Consider the following 20751-nt stretch of genomic DNA (forward strand, 5'->3'; position numbering starts at 1 on the left):
TAGCCTGAAGGGGGCTGGAGGAAGCCCCAGGTATGTATAAAACTTTACTTTTCATCCGTCTCAGGTACCCTTTAATTTGTAGTCACCAAACCAAATTTTAACAACATATCAAATTATTTGATTTCATCAGCAAAGGGAGTGCATACATTTGCATAAATCAGCATCAATGCAGAATTATTTCCATCTCATTGACCATCTCTATTAGTGACACAGCTACACATCAGGCTTTATTCTTACAGCATAGATGTTATTTAGTATATATAAGAGATTCCTGTGTACACATCATATATACAGTCACAATCAGATATATATATCTGACCTTAAAAATACGGGGACTGCTTTATTGAAGCAGCACAAGTAACTAATTTTGATTGGTTTATTTCATTTTTGTGGACTAAGCACAGCTATTACTGTATATATACTGTATATATACATTATTTTTAATGACTATTATCTGAGAAATAGAACATTTTATCATATTTTCTATTTTAATTACAGTTACAAATTCATTAGGAGTCAGAGTCAGAGTCGGTGCATTTTTTCCCGACTCCGACTCCAGGCACCCAAAATTGCCCGACTCCACAGCCCTGGGCGCTATTACAGGGAGATGGAACGCAAGGACGCGTGTGAGTATTTGTTTACCTCTGCCGCGCCATCCCCCCTCTCCCCACACCTGGCTATCTTTACTGTGGGCACTTATTCCTGGCTATATATACTGGCTGCACCTATCCCTGGCTACCTACCGGATACTGCGGCCACTTGTTACTAGCTACACCGGCTACCTATACTGCGGCCACCTACTATTGACTACACCCATCCCTAGCTATCTATACTGCCGCCACCTATTACTGGCTACACCCATGCCTGGCTACCTAAACTGTGGCCATCTATTACTGGCTACACCCATCCCTGGCTATCTATACTGCGGCCACCTATTACTGGCTACATCTATCCCTGGCTACCTATACTGCGGCCACCTATTACTGGCTAAACCTATTACTGGCTACCTATAATGCGGCCACCTACTACTGGCTACACCTATTCCTGGCTCCCTATACTGCAGCCAACTATTGCTGGCTGCACCTAATCCTGGCTACTTTTACTGGGGCACCTATACCTGACTAGCTATACTGGAGACACCTATACCTGGCTACCATACAGGAAGGGGGGGGCAAGGGAGATCTGTGAAAACAGCTCTGGAGATTTGGGCGCAGCTGGTGCCGCCTTAGTTTGTAATAGGAATTGCGGCTATAGCGGCGCTCAGTGAGTAATTTGGGTGCCGTCAAAAGACAGAGCACGAATCACTATAAAAACACTGTAATTCGGCTGCCAGCAATAGCTGGAAGTTGAATAACATCTTTCACCACTATCCATGGCGACCTCGAGGGGGAATAGTATTTAACACCGCCAGGACATTTGCAGGAGCAGGTTGAGCCGTTTTATAGCTTTACCCTGTGCCCAAATCTCCTGGCGGCTTAAGCATAGGTATGCCGAGGGAGTGGGGCAAATCTGGCTACCATATTGGTGTGTGTGTGTGTGTGTGGGGGGGTACATTATTTAATGAAAGGGGGAGGCCCGGGTCCAAATAATTGTATAATACCGGATATCGTGGTATTTTTTTAGACGGTTATCGTACCATGGATTTTCATACCGTTGCAACCCTACATGTGATAGTCACCTACATTGATATTCTGTGCCAACATTATAGCTACAGGTTTTAACGCTTCATCTGGTAATTTCAAAAAACGCCAAGGTTTCAGAATTGAACTGAAAAATTGTTACATACTCGGGTCCTAATAGTACACACAAATACACTCCCAGTTCCTTTTGTCTGTGTCCTTCCTTCTTCATCCCCTCTGGTTCCTCCTCTCCATGACCTGGTGGCATGTAGGTACTCACATAACAAGTCACCAGGTTACGGCGAAGACGTGCTGGCAGGGATAGAGACAGGACACAGACTAAAGTAGGGTGTGTGCTAACCAGACAGGTGCGTTCCCTCCACTGTACCAGAGGACCACTGTTAACTTGGGGGAGGCCTGACAGCCATCTCTGGGGCCTTGGGCAATCACCTAGTTTGCCGCTATGAAAGCACGAGCCCTGATTTTGGCCACGCTTGTTAATAGGAGGGGAGTAAAGATGGATGACCTGCAATTTGCTTGATTTGCAGTTTCATCTTAGCATAGGGCCATTACAGGGATTTTCCCTTCCGTCAGTGCAGGTTGTAGCAAAGACAAGGCCATCAGAGGTAGAGCTTGGAAGAACATTTAGGCAAAGTAACCAGACTGGTAATGGGAAAAAGATACTTTGGTAAAGTGGCCCAATGTAGCCAAAAAGCTACCACTACAATCAGTGTCAATCTCAGCAATGCCATACGTAAAGATAACGTTAGATAATTGTGACCCAGAAAGTTAATCTGTTTTTATGGAGTCAAAATGGTATCTACTTTCCATTGGATTTCCTTTTGTCTTCTTTGGACTGTAATTCATTTATTGTGTGCTCGTTTTAAGTTAATGGTTGTGCTTCTTTTATACTTTGTTAAAGCTTGATTTCAACCAAATCTTACATGTTAGTTTTTGGATTGAGTTGGGGTAGGAGCAGATCCTCTATCAGACTGTTATCACCGTCATCTTCTTATAGTGGAGAATTTCATGTAATAGTGACACCATGGGATTTACACTGGTGCAATGGTGCCACTAGTAAAGAAGAAAGGTACATTATAAATCCAATGAAAACGATGCTTTCTCTAATCTACTAAAGACTTTAATTGCCATCTCTGGCCCTTGTGAGTAGAGTCCCTCCTCTTCCTGCCTGTAAGGAAGTAATGGAAATTCTCACTAGCTCCTTTACACTCATTTGAAAACTAAAATAAAAAGTTGTGGTTTTAGTTTTCATGTGTAACAAGATGTCAGAATTATTTTCCAACACATCTCATTGCTGCATGGTGGCAGCACACATCACTTTGGAGCCCTCACAGGGAACATTTTAGTTAGTGATAGCTTTGTGGCTTCTCATGGAAGTTGTGGAATACACCATACAGAACAGTATATATGTACATAGACAGCATAGGCTGAGGAACCGCTACGCACTTCTCTCTCTCAGGCTACGCCGGCTCTCTTCCTCCGCTTGCTCTCTTACGCTGCCTCTCAGCCTGGTTATTGAATTACTGAGGGAAAGATTTCCTTGTTGAACAGGACGGAGAGAGAGAAAAGCTGGAATCCCGACCCTCCCCTCAGTGACCCCATCGCACGTTGTGGCGGACAGAATCCAGAAAGAGTCCCAGGAGCCAGGGGGCGCTCCAGAGCCATCGCTAATAAGTAGGTGGATAAGGTTTTAACACATTGTTGATTGAGCTTTTCTGCTATTTTGACTAAATGATATGAGCAGTGTGTGCTGTGAGCTGCCACTAACCTTACTTGCTGGTTACAGCTTGGCTTCTGTGACTGTATTTGATAATGTTGCCCTCACTTCATCACACATTTTAGTGGTGATGTAATGGATGGAAGACAGAACGGACAAACAGGCATCACATATTTAAAGGGAATGTAAACGGATAGCTGGTAAAGCTTTGTACACAGACAAGTTCCATTGGCGTTGCATTGGCGGATCGTTCAGGAACAGCCTTATCAGTCCGCCGACAGTGCATACACACGCACTACTGTCTGCTGAAAGTCCGCCCGGCGGGAGGGTCTGACGGACCCGTCGTTGGCTTCTGTAGTGCGTGTGTACGCACCTTTACAAAGGGCAAGTCTCCTGCCTTGTTGACTAGCAATAAAAGCCGAATGTTGTCTGGAGAGAAGGGTTTATACAACACAGCAGTAAAGACTCTTCTTGTACTTACAAAGTTTGTGAATAAAACCAGCAGGTGGAGCTCCAAATCAACAACATATTTTCATTTGTGTAATGTAATATTTTCCTGATTAAATGAAGTACAGTACAGTACTTAAAAATGTATTTTCTTAGCACTATACAAAATTATAAAGTAAGAAAAAGAAAATCACTATACATTCCCTTAAAAAAGAAAAAAGCTGTGGTGGAAGGGGGTACATTTACAAGCCAAGGTGTCTTTGCTTTGTAATTGAACTGATGCCTTGAAATCATCCTGTCACTTTTCTGTGGTAGTTGAAAAATGCCTGGAACTAGACTAGATACTGCTAGTAGGATAGAGAGAGAGAGAAAGAGTGAGAGAAAAAGAGAGCTTTCTTATTGTCTGATTACATTGGGAACAGTAGAGAACATTTTTTTTTCACCTGTTGAGCATAATTTTGTTGCTGTCAACCTTCAAAAAGGAAAAATAAGGCCTATACATTCCCTTTAGATGAGTTCAGAGCCTCTTCCAACCACGCATGCAACTTTTTGATTTTACCCATATATTTAATGCAAAGCAACACAGTACCCATATCTTTGTATTTAACTGTGGCATTTCCTGGATGGAGATAAAACAGCTGTTTCTACATTTAGAGCAATTGCTGATGCAGAAGAGAAGATACTATAGCTTAAAAAATCCCATATACTTTGACCTCAGTATCCAGGGTGGGAAATTACTCAAGGTCACTATTGCTGCATGTAAACTTTGTCTACAAGTACTCTATCCAGTCTACTGGTAGTTAGGGTAAGGATAAAGGTGGACCTGTATGAAGCACACTAGCAGATAATTTCAAACAGTACTTTAATAATCAATATTTTTTAAAAACACATCACATGTAAATACATAACATATCCTGCCTGGGATCGGTCATAATCATATGGCACATGAAAATGCACGGTCTGCGGATTACCACTACCTGAGCTAAAGATTTGGTGCACTGAAACTGCGAGTAGCCAAGATAATAGGGCTCCAAACCCGGAGTAGTAACAATCAGGCAAAGTAAATGAAGTGGGGTTATAGTTTATTTCCAAACGTTGTGGCAAGTTCTAACAACAGCATCCAAACAGGATTTAGCAAAGAGTAGTCCCAATCCCAGTCTATGCAACCATACAGTAATCCACAGTGATAGAGGGCAAGGAATCCACCACCTTAATTGTGGCCACTGTCGGTTGCAGGAACAGTTTTTCATTGCAGTACAGGAACATGATAGGCCTAATATACAAAAGATAGCAAGAACCAAGAAACTCACCGCTCCTCGCTGCTGACTTCCTCACTGGAGGCGGGATCAAACAAGCTAAAATCTCCAGTAACAACATTGGTCGGACCGCTCGACCAAATGAGGTAAAAGCACTTGGTAATTTTATTGAACATCAGAAAGTTGACATGTATTGGGCAGTAGTAAGCCCTTAGTCATAGCTGCTAAGGACTTGATCAAGTGCTTACTACTGCCAGATACCTGTCAGCTTTCTGATGTCTTGATCGTGAATAAAATTACCAAGTGCTTTTACCTCATCTGGTTCACTGTTATTTTACAAAGATAGTGGAACCACACAGGTACCAAGCATTTACAGTATGGGTCAGCTGTCCCTCAAACCAGGATCCATTACCATTTGTTTGCTATGTAGTGCAACTGAAAATGGTTTATGTAAACCCCGTGGGTGAAGGTCAGTGGTTACTGCAGAACGTTGTATGATGCATCTAATGTAGAGTTGTTGCTGCTTCGCTAATATTTACATGAAAGGTTATGGTGCTATTCAAGTAGAGCATTAGTGCCAGTCCCAAATACCTCAATCCAGCTGCAAATAAATGTTCAGTGATTCCATGGAAGCAGGTGACAAAACCGTAAACTCACCGTTGACATCACTCCATGTGAATTATGGCCGAAGCCTGGTACACACATCCAATTTTGATTGGCCACTGATAGGCCAATTTTACCACTTCCATGTAGTATGAGAGCTCATCTACACAATCTGGTTATAGTATTCAAAATCTGTTAGCCTTCATAATACGTGGAAGTGGTAAAATTGCATGTGTGTATCAGGCTTACAGCACACCTAAAGTGTGAGGAATATGGAGGCTGCCATATATATTTCCTTTTAAACAATGTAAACTGCCCGGCAGTCCTGTCAATCCTCTGCATTCAATACTGTTAGTCATAGACCCCGAACAAGCATGCAGATCAGTTGTCTGACTGATTTGTCACATGCATGTTTCAGGTGTGCAATTCAGACACTAATGATCAGCAAGACACCAGGTAACTGATATTTTTTCAAAGGAAATAAGTATGGCAGCCTCCATATCCCTCTTCCATCAGGTGCCCTTTAATTTAGCCTCCATAGCGGTATCATTACTTCCAGATTCTAAAAGCGGTGCAATTTTTTCCCTAAAAACAGGAAAAAAAACATACTGCAGAGAGATCTGCAGCAGCCTCTGCTTATAAGTCACTCAGGCCCGTGATTACCATTCTGAGCTGCGGATTTATGGCCCGAGTCTGACTCTGGGTTACCGCTAAGGAGGTTAAGGCTGTAAAAGAGCTCTATTAACTGTGTGGTTCAGATGCACAGTTATTATCAGTTATTATTATGTATCTTCTTGTGTTCTCTGTAAAATAGCATTTCAGTACTTTACAAGCTTGAAAAAAACTAATAATATGTAATTTATAATAAACGTAACTTTGATAATAATTTATAAGAAGTTTTTTGTGCAGTAGCACCACTCAAAGTGACAAGCTTCCCATAAAAAAGACAAAAAAAGTCAGTTGAGCATTTCACGTGCTGGCCTGCAGGGCCTATAGAGAGGTTTAGATTTCATAGTTAGCGGTGGGATATCCTAATCCTGGAAGGAAAGCCTTATCCAGAAGTTTTCACTGTGATTAGATAGTTGAGGTTACAACACAAATCACAGACATCAACCTGAATTACACAAACTAGGAAACCACAATATCTACAGCAGCTTCCCCTGGGATCTCCCAGCCGTAATACTCCCTCACTGTGGCCTGCCAGCCCTTATTCCCTGCTGTTAGCAATTCTCTCACTACAATGAATAACATGTGTGAAAATATTTCACTCCTCAGTAATTCACGTTTCTCATGCTATATCCTGTGCGGCAGAGAAGGGATTTCCCCCCTTCAATTCATTTTATATTAACATCTACGCAGTTACCGCATTGTGACAGTGTGTAAGCACACGGAGTGGCGGTGATGACTCACAGGGAATGAAAGGGGATCAGTGAGTCACTGCCAGACGTAGATAAATGAAATCATCAATAGACTTCACATGACTTTTATCATGAGTTTGTATTTTCTCTGCAGTGTAAACATTGCTTACTCCTTCATCACGCAACTGGCAAGAACAACTATTGACAGCTCATATTGCAGCACCGCGGGGTCACTTGACATGATGTGAACATGATATAACAGCACGGGCTCCATTTTGAAGTGTGCAGGTTGATTTATGGGACTGTTGAAGCTGAATTCCTGACAGATTTGGGTTATTGAACTGAAGATAACATAATAGAGAAGATGAAATCTTTGATGATCCAAGAGTCAATCATCTCACACAAAAAGAACTGACGTATGAAATATTTCTGGCATACATGCAAAAAGGGCGCCTGGAAATGTGTACGCCTAAAATATCGGCTAGTAGAATATCAGTAAATTTATCAGTATTCTACTATTATTGTTACTATTATAATAAAGTGCAAATTACATTAGTAAAATGTCAGTAAATTATACCAAACAAAAAAACCACACAAAACCCTCTCCCTACCTATATTTAACCCTAACCACCCCTCCTCCAATGCCTATCTCTAACCACCCCCCAGCCAATGCCTAACCCTAACCACACCTTCTCTGATGCCTAACCCTAACCACCCCTCCTCCAATGCCTATCCCTAACCACCCCCTTACAACTGATGCCTAACCCTAACCACCCCTTCTCCAATGCCTATCCCTAACCACTCCCTTACAACTGATGCCTAACCCTAACCACCCCTTCTCCAATGCCTATCCCTAACCACTCCCTTGCAGCTGATGCCTAACCCTAACCACCCCTTCTCCAATGCCTATCCCTAACCACCCCCTTGCAGCCGATGCCTAACCCTAACCACCCCTTCTCTGATGCCTAACCAACCCCTGCTGATGTTTAACGTAAACCACCCCTCCTCCAAGGCTTAACCCTAACCACCCCCCATGAGTTTACAACCATTCAACTATCTAATCACAGTGAAAGCTTTTAACATGCCTAATCTAAAGCCCAATCTAGCCCAATCTACACGATACGATTCTTTATACGATTCGATTACGATTCTATTTATGATCCGATTAAATCTGCAAAACAATGGCAAATTGAATTGAATCGAATCCCGATTGGGCATGTCGGATTTAACCGGATCGTAAATAGAATCGTAATCGAATCGTATAAAGAGTCGTATCGTGTAGATTGGGCTTCAAATTCACCCCCCTCCCCCACAGACACCTACGTTTAACCCCCCCCCCCCCTTGCAAACCTGCAGCAAAAATGCTAAATAGTGTTTTTAGCAGAAACTGTTAAATATTTATTGTGTGCCGCCATAGGCTCCTGTACAAATATCACTTAGAGTAGGAAATTTGTCAAGTGTCGGGGCCACCAGTTATTTCCTACTACAAATTATATTGGTGTGGGCACCTATAGCGGCGCCCAAACTTACTCGTCTCTCCAGCGCCCAAAATTCCTGCTTCCTATTGTTGTGAAGGGTCTCATTCACTCGGATCTTAGTTTATCCAAAGTTAAGTAGCAGTGGCCAGTTTACTATAACAGAACGGAGAGTCCTGCAAGCTACCTTATATTTTTTTTTCAACATAAAATAAACCATAAATGTTAGATACCCAAAATTTGACAGACCTAATCAGACTCCTTCCATGCTGGACTTTTAAACCATCATCTATATGCTCAGCTTTAGCTTAAAAAATTTACCGGTACATAGTAATTAAAGCCAAAGTTACCATTCTGAGGATGTATTTAATTTTTATAATTTTTCTTTCAATTCCATTAGTCTTTCTAGAATAAATAGTTATATATTGCATACAAAAGACAAAACATAGGTGTGTGCTCAGACCAGGTATCACCTGACTGACTACCAATTGACTATTGACTTGGCACTCTGGCACAACAAATCCATATTGCATAAGCTTGCCAGAATGAGCAGGTTCTAAACTCACAGCTATGCCCTGCAGGAGGTGGCCCACGCAAAATCTATTGTATCTCAACATGGGTGCCGTGTGTAGTCCTCCCATGTCCCCAAGAAATGGGTGGCAGCGCTGACAGCACCCCAAGCACTGCCACTACTCAGGAGTACAGCAACTGCACACCAGGGGGGAGGGGCAGGAAACCACAGACAGGCCACTGCCCAAGGAGGACCATTTACATTGCCACCCTTCCCCAAAGGAAAGATCCCTTCCTTGTAGCAAGTTGCAACCAGCTGCAAGAATATGCAAGATGCGTGACCTTTGTTGTGCTATTTTAGTTAGTCAGTAGACAATCGTCAGTCAGGTGATACCAGGTCTGAGCACACACCTCTTTTTTTCATTTGTATTTCAAAATCTCTTCTTTCTTGTGGTGGTGGTGTTGGGGAGAGGGTGTAGGTGACTCCCCGGCAGTGGCAGTGCTTCGGGGCTGCCTGACTCCCCCCATGTGATGATGTCGCTCCCAGGTCATGCATCTTGCAAACTCTTTCAGCTGGTTGCAATTCGCTACAAGGTGGGAATCTTTCCTTTGGGGGGAGAAATGTAGACGACTAGACGGCCCTCCTTGGGCAGTAGCCAAGTCTTGGGGTGGGTTGTCTGCGGTTCACTGCCCCCCCCCCCTCCCGGGTGGAGTCGCTGCACTCCTGAGTAGTGGCAGTGCTTGGGTGCTGTCAGTGCTGCCCGCCATTGCTTGGGGGCATGGGAGGCTGTGCCCCTGTTGAGATGCCAAGAATTTTGTGTGGGCCAACTCCTGCAGGGCATAGCACTGAGTTAATGTACACTCTGCCCATTCTGGCAAATTTATGCAAAATGCACTTGTTGTGCCATTTTAATTAGGCAATTGGCAGCCAATACAGAAGTCAGATGATACCTGGTCTGAGTACACACCTGTCTTTTCTTTTGTATGCAGTTCAGAATAATTATATGTTATTAGGCAGTCTGTACTTCAGACATGAAAGAAATGAGATCAGGCTGTGCTGTGTAGGTGACAAGGCAGTATGATATTAAGGTTTGCCACCTTTCTGTTGTCATGCATAAATCCACAGGTTTGCTTTAAATCTAAGCCACACATTTGTATATGTGGATGAATTGCAGACTGTCCTTTGGGAAATGTATTTGTTGCTCTGCCCCCTTACGATTCCCAAGTGCTCATTGAAGACAACACCTCACCCCCCTCCATGAGAGTCATGGGCTAGCTTGAGGGCTGTGGACCAGAAAGATGATGGGACAATTAGTTTAATGGGGTAACTAAACTGCAGACATCTCTAGGTGATTACACTTTACCCAAAATTGCAACTTTGTAAGTCAAGTGTAATATGTAGCTTCATTTAGTCATCTTGGGGTCAAGGGTAAATTTCCCATCTACAACAGAAGATCTGGGCATATCTTGACCTTTTCTCTTGTTTGTTGCAGCACCATTTGCTAGTGGAGCAGAATGGTCAGTATAAACTAAATATGTTGTAATCTATACAGACAGCGGGTCTTCACATTGCATGAAATCATAAGAATTCTGAGCAGATATATTAACCAGACCATATTGCACTAAGTAGCATCCATCAGGTCAAGGACAAGCATAAGAGTTTTACAAGTCATCTGTCTTGTCCCAGCTAATGCCATGATTATACATTCTGTGCAGCATAACTATGCTTCAGTGTGGTCTACATTTTCCCTGTCCCTTGCTAGCTGCTAGATCAAAATCGTTCCAACGTGATGGTCATTTTCTGCAGCTTGAAAGTGGACCATATTTGCATAACATTTGCATCAGCTCAATTTATTTGCATTTATTTGACTAGGTTAGGTGCCAGGAAAATAATACAATTTTAATTGGTTAAAATATAGTATATCTAATTCCTGTTTAGACACACTATGCATTTAACATTTTGTGAAGCCGTTTAAAGCAGACCTGAACTCAAAACTTCCTCTCTGCGCTAAAAGATAAGCCATAGCATAATTACCTTTAAAGAAAAACATGTCTAGGTTACAGCTGATACAAATCCTGCAATAAATCTGCAGTATATCTACTTCCTGCTTTCTTGGAAGCAGATATAGGATTGATATCCTGTGTTTACAAATTAGCTGCTCTGCCTGGGTAGCCAGCTGACACAGCTTAGAGATCAAATTATAGTTGTGATTATCTGTGTTTGAGACAAGAAGAGAGAGTGCACTGAGGGGAACAGTATAGCAGTAGATTGGATGAATTCAGAATAATCTCACCCAGGGCTGGGCCGAGGCAGAGGCAAGAGAGGCTCCAGCCTCAGGGCGGAGTGTAGGAGGGGCGCACAACTCACTCAGCTATCATTCCCCTATTGTGTTTGAAGCAGAGAAAAATAATAAAAGGGGATACATAGCAGTGACTGCAAGACAGATAACTAGAGATTAAGGTGTTGGGGGCCCTGGGGCGCCTCTTAGTCATAGCAATCAGTGTGTGACGGCTGGGGTGGAGGGATGGACGGGCACACTTTGGTGTCTCAGCCTTGTGTGCTGGAGGACCTTGTCCCGGCTCTGATCTCACCTCTAGAAGTTGCTGGCGAACCTGTACAGGGGTAGCCAGCATGAAGGCTTTTATCCCTCTAGCCAGGGATCAGGCACAAAGGCAGCTGAATTCCTCCTTCTTTTAGCAGATGGTCGTGGGCAGGCAGTGAGTGGCTCTGAGGCTGTACACCCTGTCTGTGTGCGAGTACCACTATATGCGGCCGCACAAGCAGACTGGTAGATTTCAAAGTGTCGGCTCCAGGAGGGAGGAATCTAAAGGCAAAGCTCTGTGAGTCTTGCACAGGCAGCTCACAGGCAGTTGGAGTGGTGGTCTAATTGTAATGCAGCAATGCGTGTAGGGAAGAAGAAATGGCGGCTGCCGTATAGTGTTGCTTGAAGTTTATTTAGGTATATTGCTTATAAGATTGGCTCACAGTGATCATGGGGTCAGAAGCCAATGAAATCGGCTCCTGACTGACCCACAGAGCTCTGCTGTCATAGCGACAGCAGAGTGAGGGGCCTGTGGCGAGGGCGAGAGCGGCGGGACCGCACGGCGCAGTAAATCACATCTATGCTTTGTCAGGAATAAGCAGCCACAAACACAGCGTAGATTTCAATTACCGTTGTCCAGAAGCAGTTAATCCACCAGCAAGCAAGAAAAATTGGATAGTAATTTTTCACCTACTTTTTGATACCTTTTTAATTGCAACGTTCTGAAAAGTTATTTTGAATAGTAGATGAGACAAGTCAGATGAAAAAGTGAATTACATAAGGACCAATATATCTTTCAGTGCTGCTCCAGAATTATTATCAGATATCCAGGCAATGGCAGCACGGTGGCGTAGTGGTTAGCGCTCTCGCCTTGCAGCGCTGGGTTCCCGGTTCGAATCCCAGCCAGATCAACATCTGCAAGGAGTTTGTATGTTCTCCCTGTGTCTGTGTGGGTTTCCTCCGAGCACTCTGGTTTCCTCCCACATCCCAAAAACATTCAGATAAGTTAATTGGCTTCCCCCCTAAAATTGGCCCTAGACTACATTACATACACTACACGATATATACATACACATATGACTATGGTAGGGACTAGATTGTGAGCCCCTCTGAGGGACAGTTAAGTGACAAGACAGCGCTGCGTAAGATGTAGGCGCTATATACTATAAATACTAAATAATAATAACAAGACTTTATACCACCTCACCACCACGTGTGGAATTCACCTTCCACAATGTAACCGCTGATCAGATCACAACAATCTGGGCCTAAGCATCAACTCTCCTCTCAAACGCCTGCACCGTCTCTGACTTCCTGTTCCAACAGCTACAATTCTCTACTCAAGCAGACAAAGTATCCAACATAATGTAGTCTGTTTATTATAGCTATAAAAACCTAGTATTCCACGTACAAGAAGATAAAATCATCAAAACATTGTACTGGCTGAGGTATGTCTCAGCTACTTTTGGCATTCCACAGTTGCTCACCCTCAGTCTGGTTGTTGCTCGATTCCTCCATCCGTTTAGGCATCCTTCAGCCAAACAGGCTAAGTGCAACGCTTCTATGATTTTATCTTAATGTACGTGCGATACTAGGTCTTTAGGGTTATAATAAACAGACTACACTATGTTGAACACTTTGTCTGCTTGAGGTTTTCTAGAGTAGACATGAGAATTGCGGCTGATGGATCGGGATGCCAAAGACGGTGAAGGAGATTGATCAGAGAGGAAAGTTGATAAATGCTTGAACCCAGATTGTTGTGATCTGATCAGCGACCACTTTGTTTAAAGTTGTGTACACACCTTTGACTTATGTCGCCTGTCAGGAATCAGGACCTGATCTGCTTGGGCGACATCGTTGGGCCGGACTGTACATGTGTAGCTGACAATGTGTTCTCTAGCTATGCGAAGAAATGGGAGTGGTGCACATTTCGGCGGGATAGGGACAGCATGCACAAAGGAGTTGGCCGTCACTCGGCCACGTTGATCTGCTGGACGATTCGCTAGCAGATGGGTAGTCGGGCTACTCTACACATGCTTTATTATTGGCTGTGGTGGTTGTTATTGACCGCATCAGCCGACTTTAGTCAAGCATGTGTACGAGCCTTTAGAGAAATGTCACAAGTGTAGTGGTAAGGTGGTGGGCACATTACAGCAGTACTATGATATATTCAGTTTTATCCATCCTTTAAAATGCAACTTAAAGGACCACTATCCTGAAAAATGTTAACATTTAAAATACATGTAAACACATACAAATAAGAAGTATGTGTAACATTTAAAATATATGTAAACATATACAAATGAGAAGTATGTTTCTTCCAGAGTAAAATGATCTATAAATTCCTTTTCTCCTATATTGCTGTCACTTACAGTAGGTAGTAGAAATCGAATAGAACCGACAGGTTTTTGACTAGTCCAAACTGTTCATGGTGATTCTCAGTATTTAATTTACTCTTTATAAAAGCACACACTGGAAAGGATCTATATGATGCATGATCTATATAGATGCAGGCCTCTCCCTTACCGGTTTGCACAATATTATGGCAATTGAACTGAGTAACTTCCATTCACTAAGTGCATTTGAAGATAAAGACAATCCTGAGACTCCCCCATGGGGAGATGGGCCAGTTCAAAACTTGTTGGTTCTGTCAGATTTCTACCACCTACTCTGAGTGATAGCAACATAGGAGAAAAGTAATTTATAGCACATTTTACTCTGGGAAAAATTTACTATTTATGTGTTTTCATGTATCTTAAATTTTACAATTTTTCGCCATAGGGGTCCTTAAAGTGAAAATAAACCGGTGAGATACACAACTGCATCCATCATTCTTCTCCTAAAAATGACTTTTAGATAACCCACAGACAGTTCTATGTTATGTTTAAAAACTTTAAAAAGTTGATTTATTGTTTTGTTTCAGCTTAATGAAACAGTCTGCCTCGTGCCTGCTGGGTACACACGTTGAGATTTCCCGCTTGATTCTCGGGATCGAACGGATCGATTCGATTATTTCAAACATGCTCGATTGGATTTCGATCGTTTTTATCACGTTAAGTATACAAAATCGACGGCAGAAACGATCGAAATCCGATCGAGCATGTTTGAAATAATCGAATCGAACCGCGAATCGAGCGGGAAATATTAACGTGTGTACCCAGCATAAGACTGCTAAAAGATATGTATTATTTAAGTTTTTTTAATCTATCCACTGTTCTCAGAAACCTGGTTCTCTACAAGGAAAGTATTTTACGCCCTTATCAGTGATTGATACTATAGTCTAACTGAATAAAACAGTCAGTTGCATAGCTGGATATTAACTCTTTCAGGCAATAAAAGAAGCAAAGCAAAACAGCATTGTTATTTGTGTGCTGGGCACTGTACATATACATACCTATTTATCTCATCATAAGGTCTTGTTGAACAATTGCCTGGATATTTTATGAGCATAATACTGGTGCGACGTTGAAGGATCTATTGTATCTTATATATTGTTGAAACTTTCAGCCATCTCATAAATTCGGATAAGTTGATGATTGATTATTTGTCTAAATTAAAACTAGTTTGAGCATGTCAGCTACAAAAGTGACTTCTTACAGAATGCACTACCTGGAAAAATGTTACCCATTTTTTTTCCCTTAAAGGTGCACTATAGCAAAAAATTATAAAATTTTAAATATGTGCAAACATAGACAAATAAGGAGTACGTTTTTTCCAGAGTATAATGAGCCATAAATTACTTTTCTCCTATGTTGCTGTCACTTACAGTAGGTAGTAGAAATCTGACAGAAGCGACAGGTTTTGGACTAGTACATCTTTTCATAGGGGATTCTCAGCAGGGCTTTTAATCTTTATAAAGATTTTCCCTAAAAAGGATTTAAACAATGATGCTGGCCAGCTTCCCTGCTCGCTACACAGTTTGTTGGCAGTTGGACAGAGCAACTGCCATTCACTAAGTGCTTTTGAAAATAAATCCCTGAGAATCCCCCATGAAGAGATGGACTAGTCCAAAATCTGTCCCATCTGTCAGATTTGTACTACCTACTGTAAGTGACAGCAACATAGGAGAAAAGTAATTTATGGCTCATTTTACTCTGGAAAAAACATACTTATTTGTATATGTTTGCACATATTTTGAATTTTACAATTTTTCGCCATAGTGCCCCTTTAAAGGAATTATCAGGCAAAAAAAAAAAAAAAAAAAGGAGTTTCACTTACCTGGGGCTTCTATCAGCCCCATGCAGCCATCCTGTGCCCTCGTAGTCACTCATGGCTTATCCGGTCCCCCTCCGTCAGCTAGTTTTGTTTTTGCCGACCTCGGGGTCAGCGGGCCGCATTGCGTACATTTTTACACATTTCCGCTGGTGCAGGAACATGAGCACATACATTTTTATGCGTTACTGGTTCAACGCGTACATTTTTACGTGTTGAACTAGTAATGCGTAAAAACGTATGTGTTAATGTTCCTGCACCAGCGGGAATGCGTAAAAATGTACGCAATGTGGCCCGCCAACCCCGAGGTCGGCAAAAACGAAACCAGCTGGTGGCGGGGGACTGGAGCAGCAGTGAGTGACTATGAGGGCACAGGATGGCTGCATGGGGCTGGTAGAAGCCCCAGGTAAGTGAAACTCTTTTTTTTTTTTTTTTTTTTTGCCTGACAATTCCTTTAAAGAGAACCTGAGGCGGGTCTACAAGAAAAAAAAAATGCTGCCTAGTCCGTGAGGGTTGCTAGACCAGGCAGCGCTCATTTTCTACTCTCCCCGCCTCTCCTATCTGCTGCCATCCATCACTTTCACTTTGGTGACCTTAGGGGTCACAACCCTGGATACGAAGCATCTGTGCTGTCCTGTGAGAGTAAATCGCTGATTGACATGAAGGGGGCGGGGGAGAGGAGGGGAGCAGGCAGCCTGTTAGAGGGATCTGATAGGCGGGGGAGGGGTGTTTAGTAGGCATTCCTTAGCCTGCAGTGGGAAGCCCCTTCCCTGTATTGTATTGACATTAAGAATGTTGCCATATTCCGAGGGGGCTAGCGGGGCGCAGCGGGCATGGAGAGCGGTGATCAGGGCACACAGAGGCATGTCCTGCAGATTGAAACATGCCTCTGTGTCCCTATTTTAGATTTAATAACCGCCTCGGGTTCTCTTTAAGACTTTGTCACTAGATGTGCTGGAAGGACCCTTTGGTCTCACTTTGCTGGAACCTAGTTGGACACTATTTACAAAACCTTACCAGGTGTAGGGGAAGGTACTGATGAACCTTAAAAATTAGATGTTTGTAATAATTTTAATATATTTTAATGAAAATATGACTGGATTGACAGATTCAATATATTATCATTAAGACTTTTTAATTTACTGTGTTCTGTCTGTGCATTGGCCACAAATCTAGGATTCAATTTCAGAAACCTAACTGCCCTGGAACCATTATCTTACAAACTTTATGCCTAACAGTCTTACATGAGGACGGTAACTTGGCCATTATTAATACCCAAACTGATGTCTGTTGGGTTCAGTGTATTTTACTCAGAACAATATCATATCTGGAGAATTACACCTGATTCATCCAGATCGGGCGGCATCCATGGACCCACTAATCGTGTTATGTGCTGTGGTTTGTCAAGGCACACACTGCGCTCTTTGTTTTGGAGTCATCTTTGACGTTTGGGCATTTATGCGACTTGCCGATAGTAGAGATCAGAGAGGTGACATCAGCACTCTCCTCCAGGCGGACATGTCTTTGGTGTCATTCCCTGAATGGCTGCATTGATTTATACATTATAAGTACATAGATGTTTACAATTTTTAAGGGTTGAAAGGTCAGAAGTGAATAAGCCCCTTTCCAATGAGTGGGACTTTGTCTTTGGCTTGTGATAATATACTAAAAATAAATAATTAACAAAGCCATCCCGTGAACACTAAGGCTTTTTACTAGACTTCTCCAAAAATGAGGTTGTAAGGGGTTGCAAATAATTGTAGCGGAGCAAAATGGAATCTATCTTCAAATATGATTGTTTTTTTTCATATACATGTAGAATGTTAGGAATCTTTTTAATGTGAACTTCTATTTCACTGAAAATAAATGTCCTACAGAAAGCAATTTCCTGTCAGTAAACCTATTGAGGCACATTGGAGTGAATGTAAATTCAATCTTGGCTAACTCAATAGACAAGAGAAATTTTAGCCTATAGAGTTATAGTTACTTAGGACTTGATTATGAATTTTTGATGTAGGAGACTGATCCAATTTACTTTGTGGCGAGAGGTAAGAATTTTTTTTCGCTTCTTGGTTTGAATTAGTCACGAAGCACTGCATAAGTCTTACCTTGGAAAACTGTTATGATTTAATAAGGAGGGTTAGAGTTATGAGATAAGGTTAGAAGAATCTTAGTCATATAGGCAAATAATGAAAGGTTTGGCCTAGGTGTCCATAAGGTTGGCTAATGGAAGGGTAAGGCATTGTCTAACCAGCGTGTATTAGAAGGTTATGTATCAAAAGGGACTGTTTACGCTCATACACACGAGATCGCTGTTGCCTAGTCTTTGATCAGTCATTAGGGCTACACTGGGGTGAATAAGTGCTATACATGCACACTGCTCAGCTATAGCAGCGCAGCATGTACTCCTCAATGGAGAATGGAGGAGGAATGATGAGGCAGCACACAAATGAGTGACTTTTGGTGGGTAAGGTAAGTAGTAAATAATTTATCCTCACTCATCATCTAGTGATGCAGCAGGCTGGATTGCTAAATAGCATTGAGGAGCAGCAGTACATGTGCTAGATTCTTGTCCGAGATTGCACCAATCAACTGTCTCAACCAAACATTATCTAGTATGGGTATGAGGCTGAAGGGTTAGGCACTGATAGGAGGATTAGGTAGGAGGGTTAGGTAATTAAGGACTCTTAAGTTTAGATGTGCATAAGAAGGGACTGGAAAATATATATTTTTAAAAAGCCAATTTCAATCCCAGTAATATACATAAGCTGCTCCAGGAGGTTTTTGGTTTGTCTTCTCTTTCCAGGTCAAATAATCGTTTATTACCATTGAACATTCCTGTACGTTGTCTGTATGACCACTGTGTATGGCCCATTCCTGCCCTTACTCAGGTAATGCTCCTTCAGTTTCTCAATAGTTCTACAGAATGGACACCGTTATTATAGATGGTTCTCCATAATACCCCCTGTTGTGAGTATCATTATTTCAAGTACCCCCTAGCACATATAGTATATCTTTATATAAATTTGTTAGGCGTGCTTTAAAGCAATCCAGAACTGAAAAAACTTTTGATTGTGTTTGTAGCAGCAATGGTCTATAGATCTTTCTCACGTTCTTGTGATTCTTTAAAGTGGCACTTTACTGACCCCAACAAATCTGTTGCAAACTGACATGTGAATGGATCCTATTAATAACATAGGGGCCTTAATATTCACATTTTTTTCTCCTAAAAATTCTCCTAGGAGATCATTTTTCATCTTCTGATTAACAAAACTTTTCCACACTTTGCAACTGAAAACATACCGAAAAGTAAAGTCAAAATTATTCACACTATCTTGCTGGTGGCTTCAAAAGAATTTTATTGATAAGGTGTGAAAATATCAGAAAACGTGAACTGACCCAATCCATGTCAGTTTTTCTCCTAGGTGATATTTCACATCTTATCAATAAAATGCCTTTTAAGCCTCCAGCAAGCAAGAAAAGAGAATCATTTTGACAGTACTTCTTGGCACTTTTCAGTTACAGAGTGCTCAAAAAAAAGGTTTTGACTTGAGATTGGCTTCAGTCTGCTATTTAATTCTGTTGGGCTGATCTACGCATACAAAGGGATGTTGATTCAGAACAGCAGGAATTTTCTGAACATTTCTTTCCTTATAGCACAGATGCTCTTGTTTGTAGTGATTTTATACCAGTTAGCCTGTCCTTTGAATCTACCATGCAGTTTAATAAGGATTTAATGAGGCTGAATCAGAAGATGAAAGCAGACTGAACAAAGCGCAGACAGAAATCATATAAACTATCACCTGCGTGAAGTGAAAATCAAGACCACTTAAGGCCGCCTGTTACCGTAAGAGGGATTAAGGGCAGGTTTTTTTTAAAAAAAAGCTTTTGTAAATTGAAATAAGCTGCAAACATAAAGTATTACAGAGCTGGCAAGATAAACACCAACATTTCACCAACGTTCAGAACGTTATTCCCTTAATAAAGAGCTCATAAACTAGCAGCTCTTTTCATCTCTGTTAACCTTAGGAGGTATCTTGCCTGAAATGCATCACAAATTATTAGTATTATTAACGATCAAATACAGAAATGTAAATTATACAGAAATGCACTTGGCTTGGGAAATGTACATAGAGTTGAAAGATATGTACACACATTACACAGCAGTACTGTCTGTCATCTAGAGCCTTGTACAGACAGGTATGAGGCAGGTCGCCCAGGAGGGATCGGGACCCCAATCCTTCAGGTGACAATTCGTGGCACAGACTATACAAAGGTTCCCTAGCCTGCAGGCTAGGGACTTATTCTGCTGCTATGTGGGGAGGCAGAGGGCCAACGGGGTAGCGCTCAGTTATGACGTCGTGCATGAGCTGGGTAAGTGGAGAGAACACACTCTTGGCTGAAGCAATCTGCCAGGCTGATCGCTAGCAGATTGCAAGAGGGGAGTCAGGAGCTGCTTTCCACCTGCTGGATTCTCGGCAGAGACCGAAGCTATCAGCTGCCTCAGCAGACTTTCATCTATTGTGTACAGAGATTTAGGAATGGCTGTATGTTTGACCAGTATCCTATTATTATTTTTAAATGTGAGCAGTAAAATGTGGTTTGCTCATTTCAATAGTAATTTGTTACCAGAGTTGCACATTGGCTGTCGGGATGAGAGAGAAACCTGGACAATGGCCTTAATTCACTAAGCTTATCTTCTGTCTTTAATAACGATTCTAGAGTTATCACCATGGTGATAAGGCATATTGGCCTCAATTCACTAAGCTTATCTCCTGTCTTTAATAACGTTTCTATAGTTATCACCATGGCGACGAGGCATGTCGTATTCAGGAAACATAAAAATTATAACAATAAAACTCATGCGCCACTGCATATGTAATAAAATGCAAAAGGGTTTATTAAAATACATAAATTGTTAGCCTGCACACTTTGAACCTATAGGTCAGCCTCCTTCCAGCCGTTTGCCTGGATGTCAGAAAATCCCAGG

General features: G+C 42.0%; 1 protein-coding gene across 7 annotated transcripts in view; it reads left to right on the forward strand.

Annotated features, from left to right (window-relative positions):
- Positions 1-20751, forward strand: part of ST3GAL3 (ST3 beta-galactoside alpha-2,3-sialyltransferase 3) — a 516482-nt gene that overhangs the window by 249572 nt on the left and 246159 nt on the right. For 5 of the 7 annotated variants that reach the window (XM_068239478.1, XM_068239477.1, XM_068239482.1 and 2 more), the window contains one exon: positions 3192-3314. The exons of the other annotated variants lie outside the window; for them this stretch is intronic. In XM_068239478.1, coding sequence (XP_068095579.1) covers positions 3192-3314 — 123 coding nt within the window. The remainder of the gene's footprint in view (positions 1-3191; positions 3315-20751) is intronic. 7 annotated transcript variants of the gene reach the window in all.

The sequence above is a fragment of the Hyperolius riggenbachi genome, chromosome 6, assembly GCF_040937935.1.
Source record: "Hyperolius riggenbachi isolate aHypRig1 chromosome 6, aHypRig1.pri, whole genome shotgun sequence".
Classification (NCBI taxonomy): Eukaryota; Metazoa; Chordata; class Amphibia; order Anura; family Hyperoliidae; genus Hyperolius; species Hyperolius riggenbachi.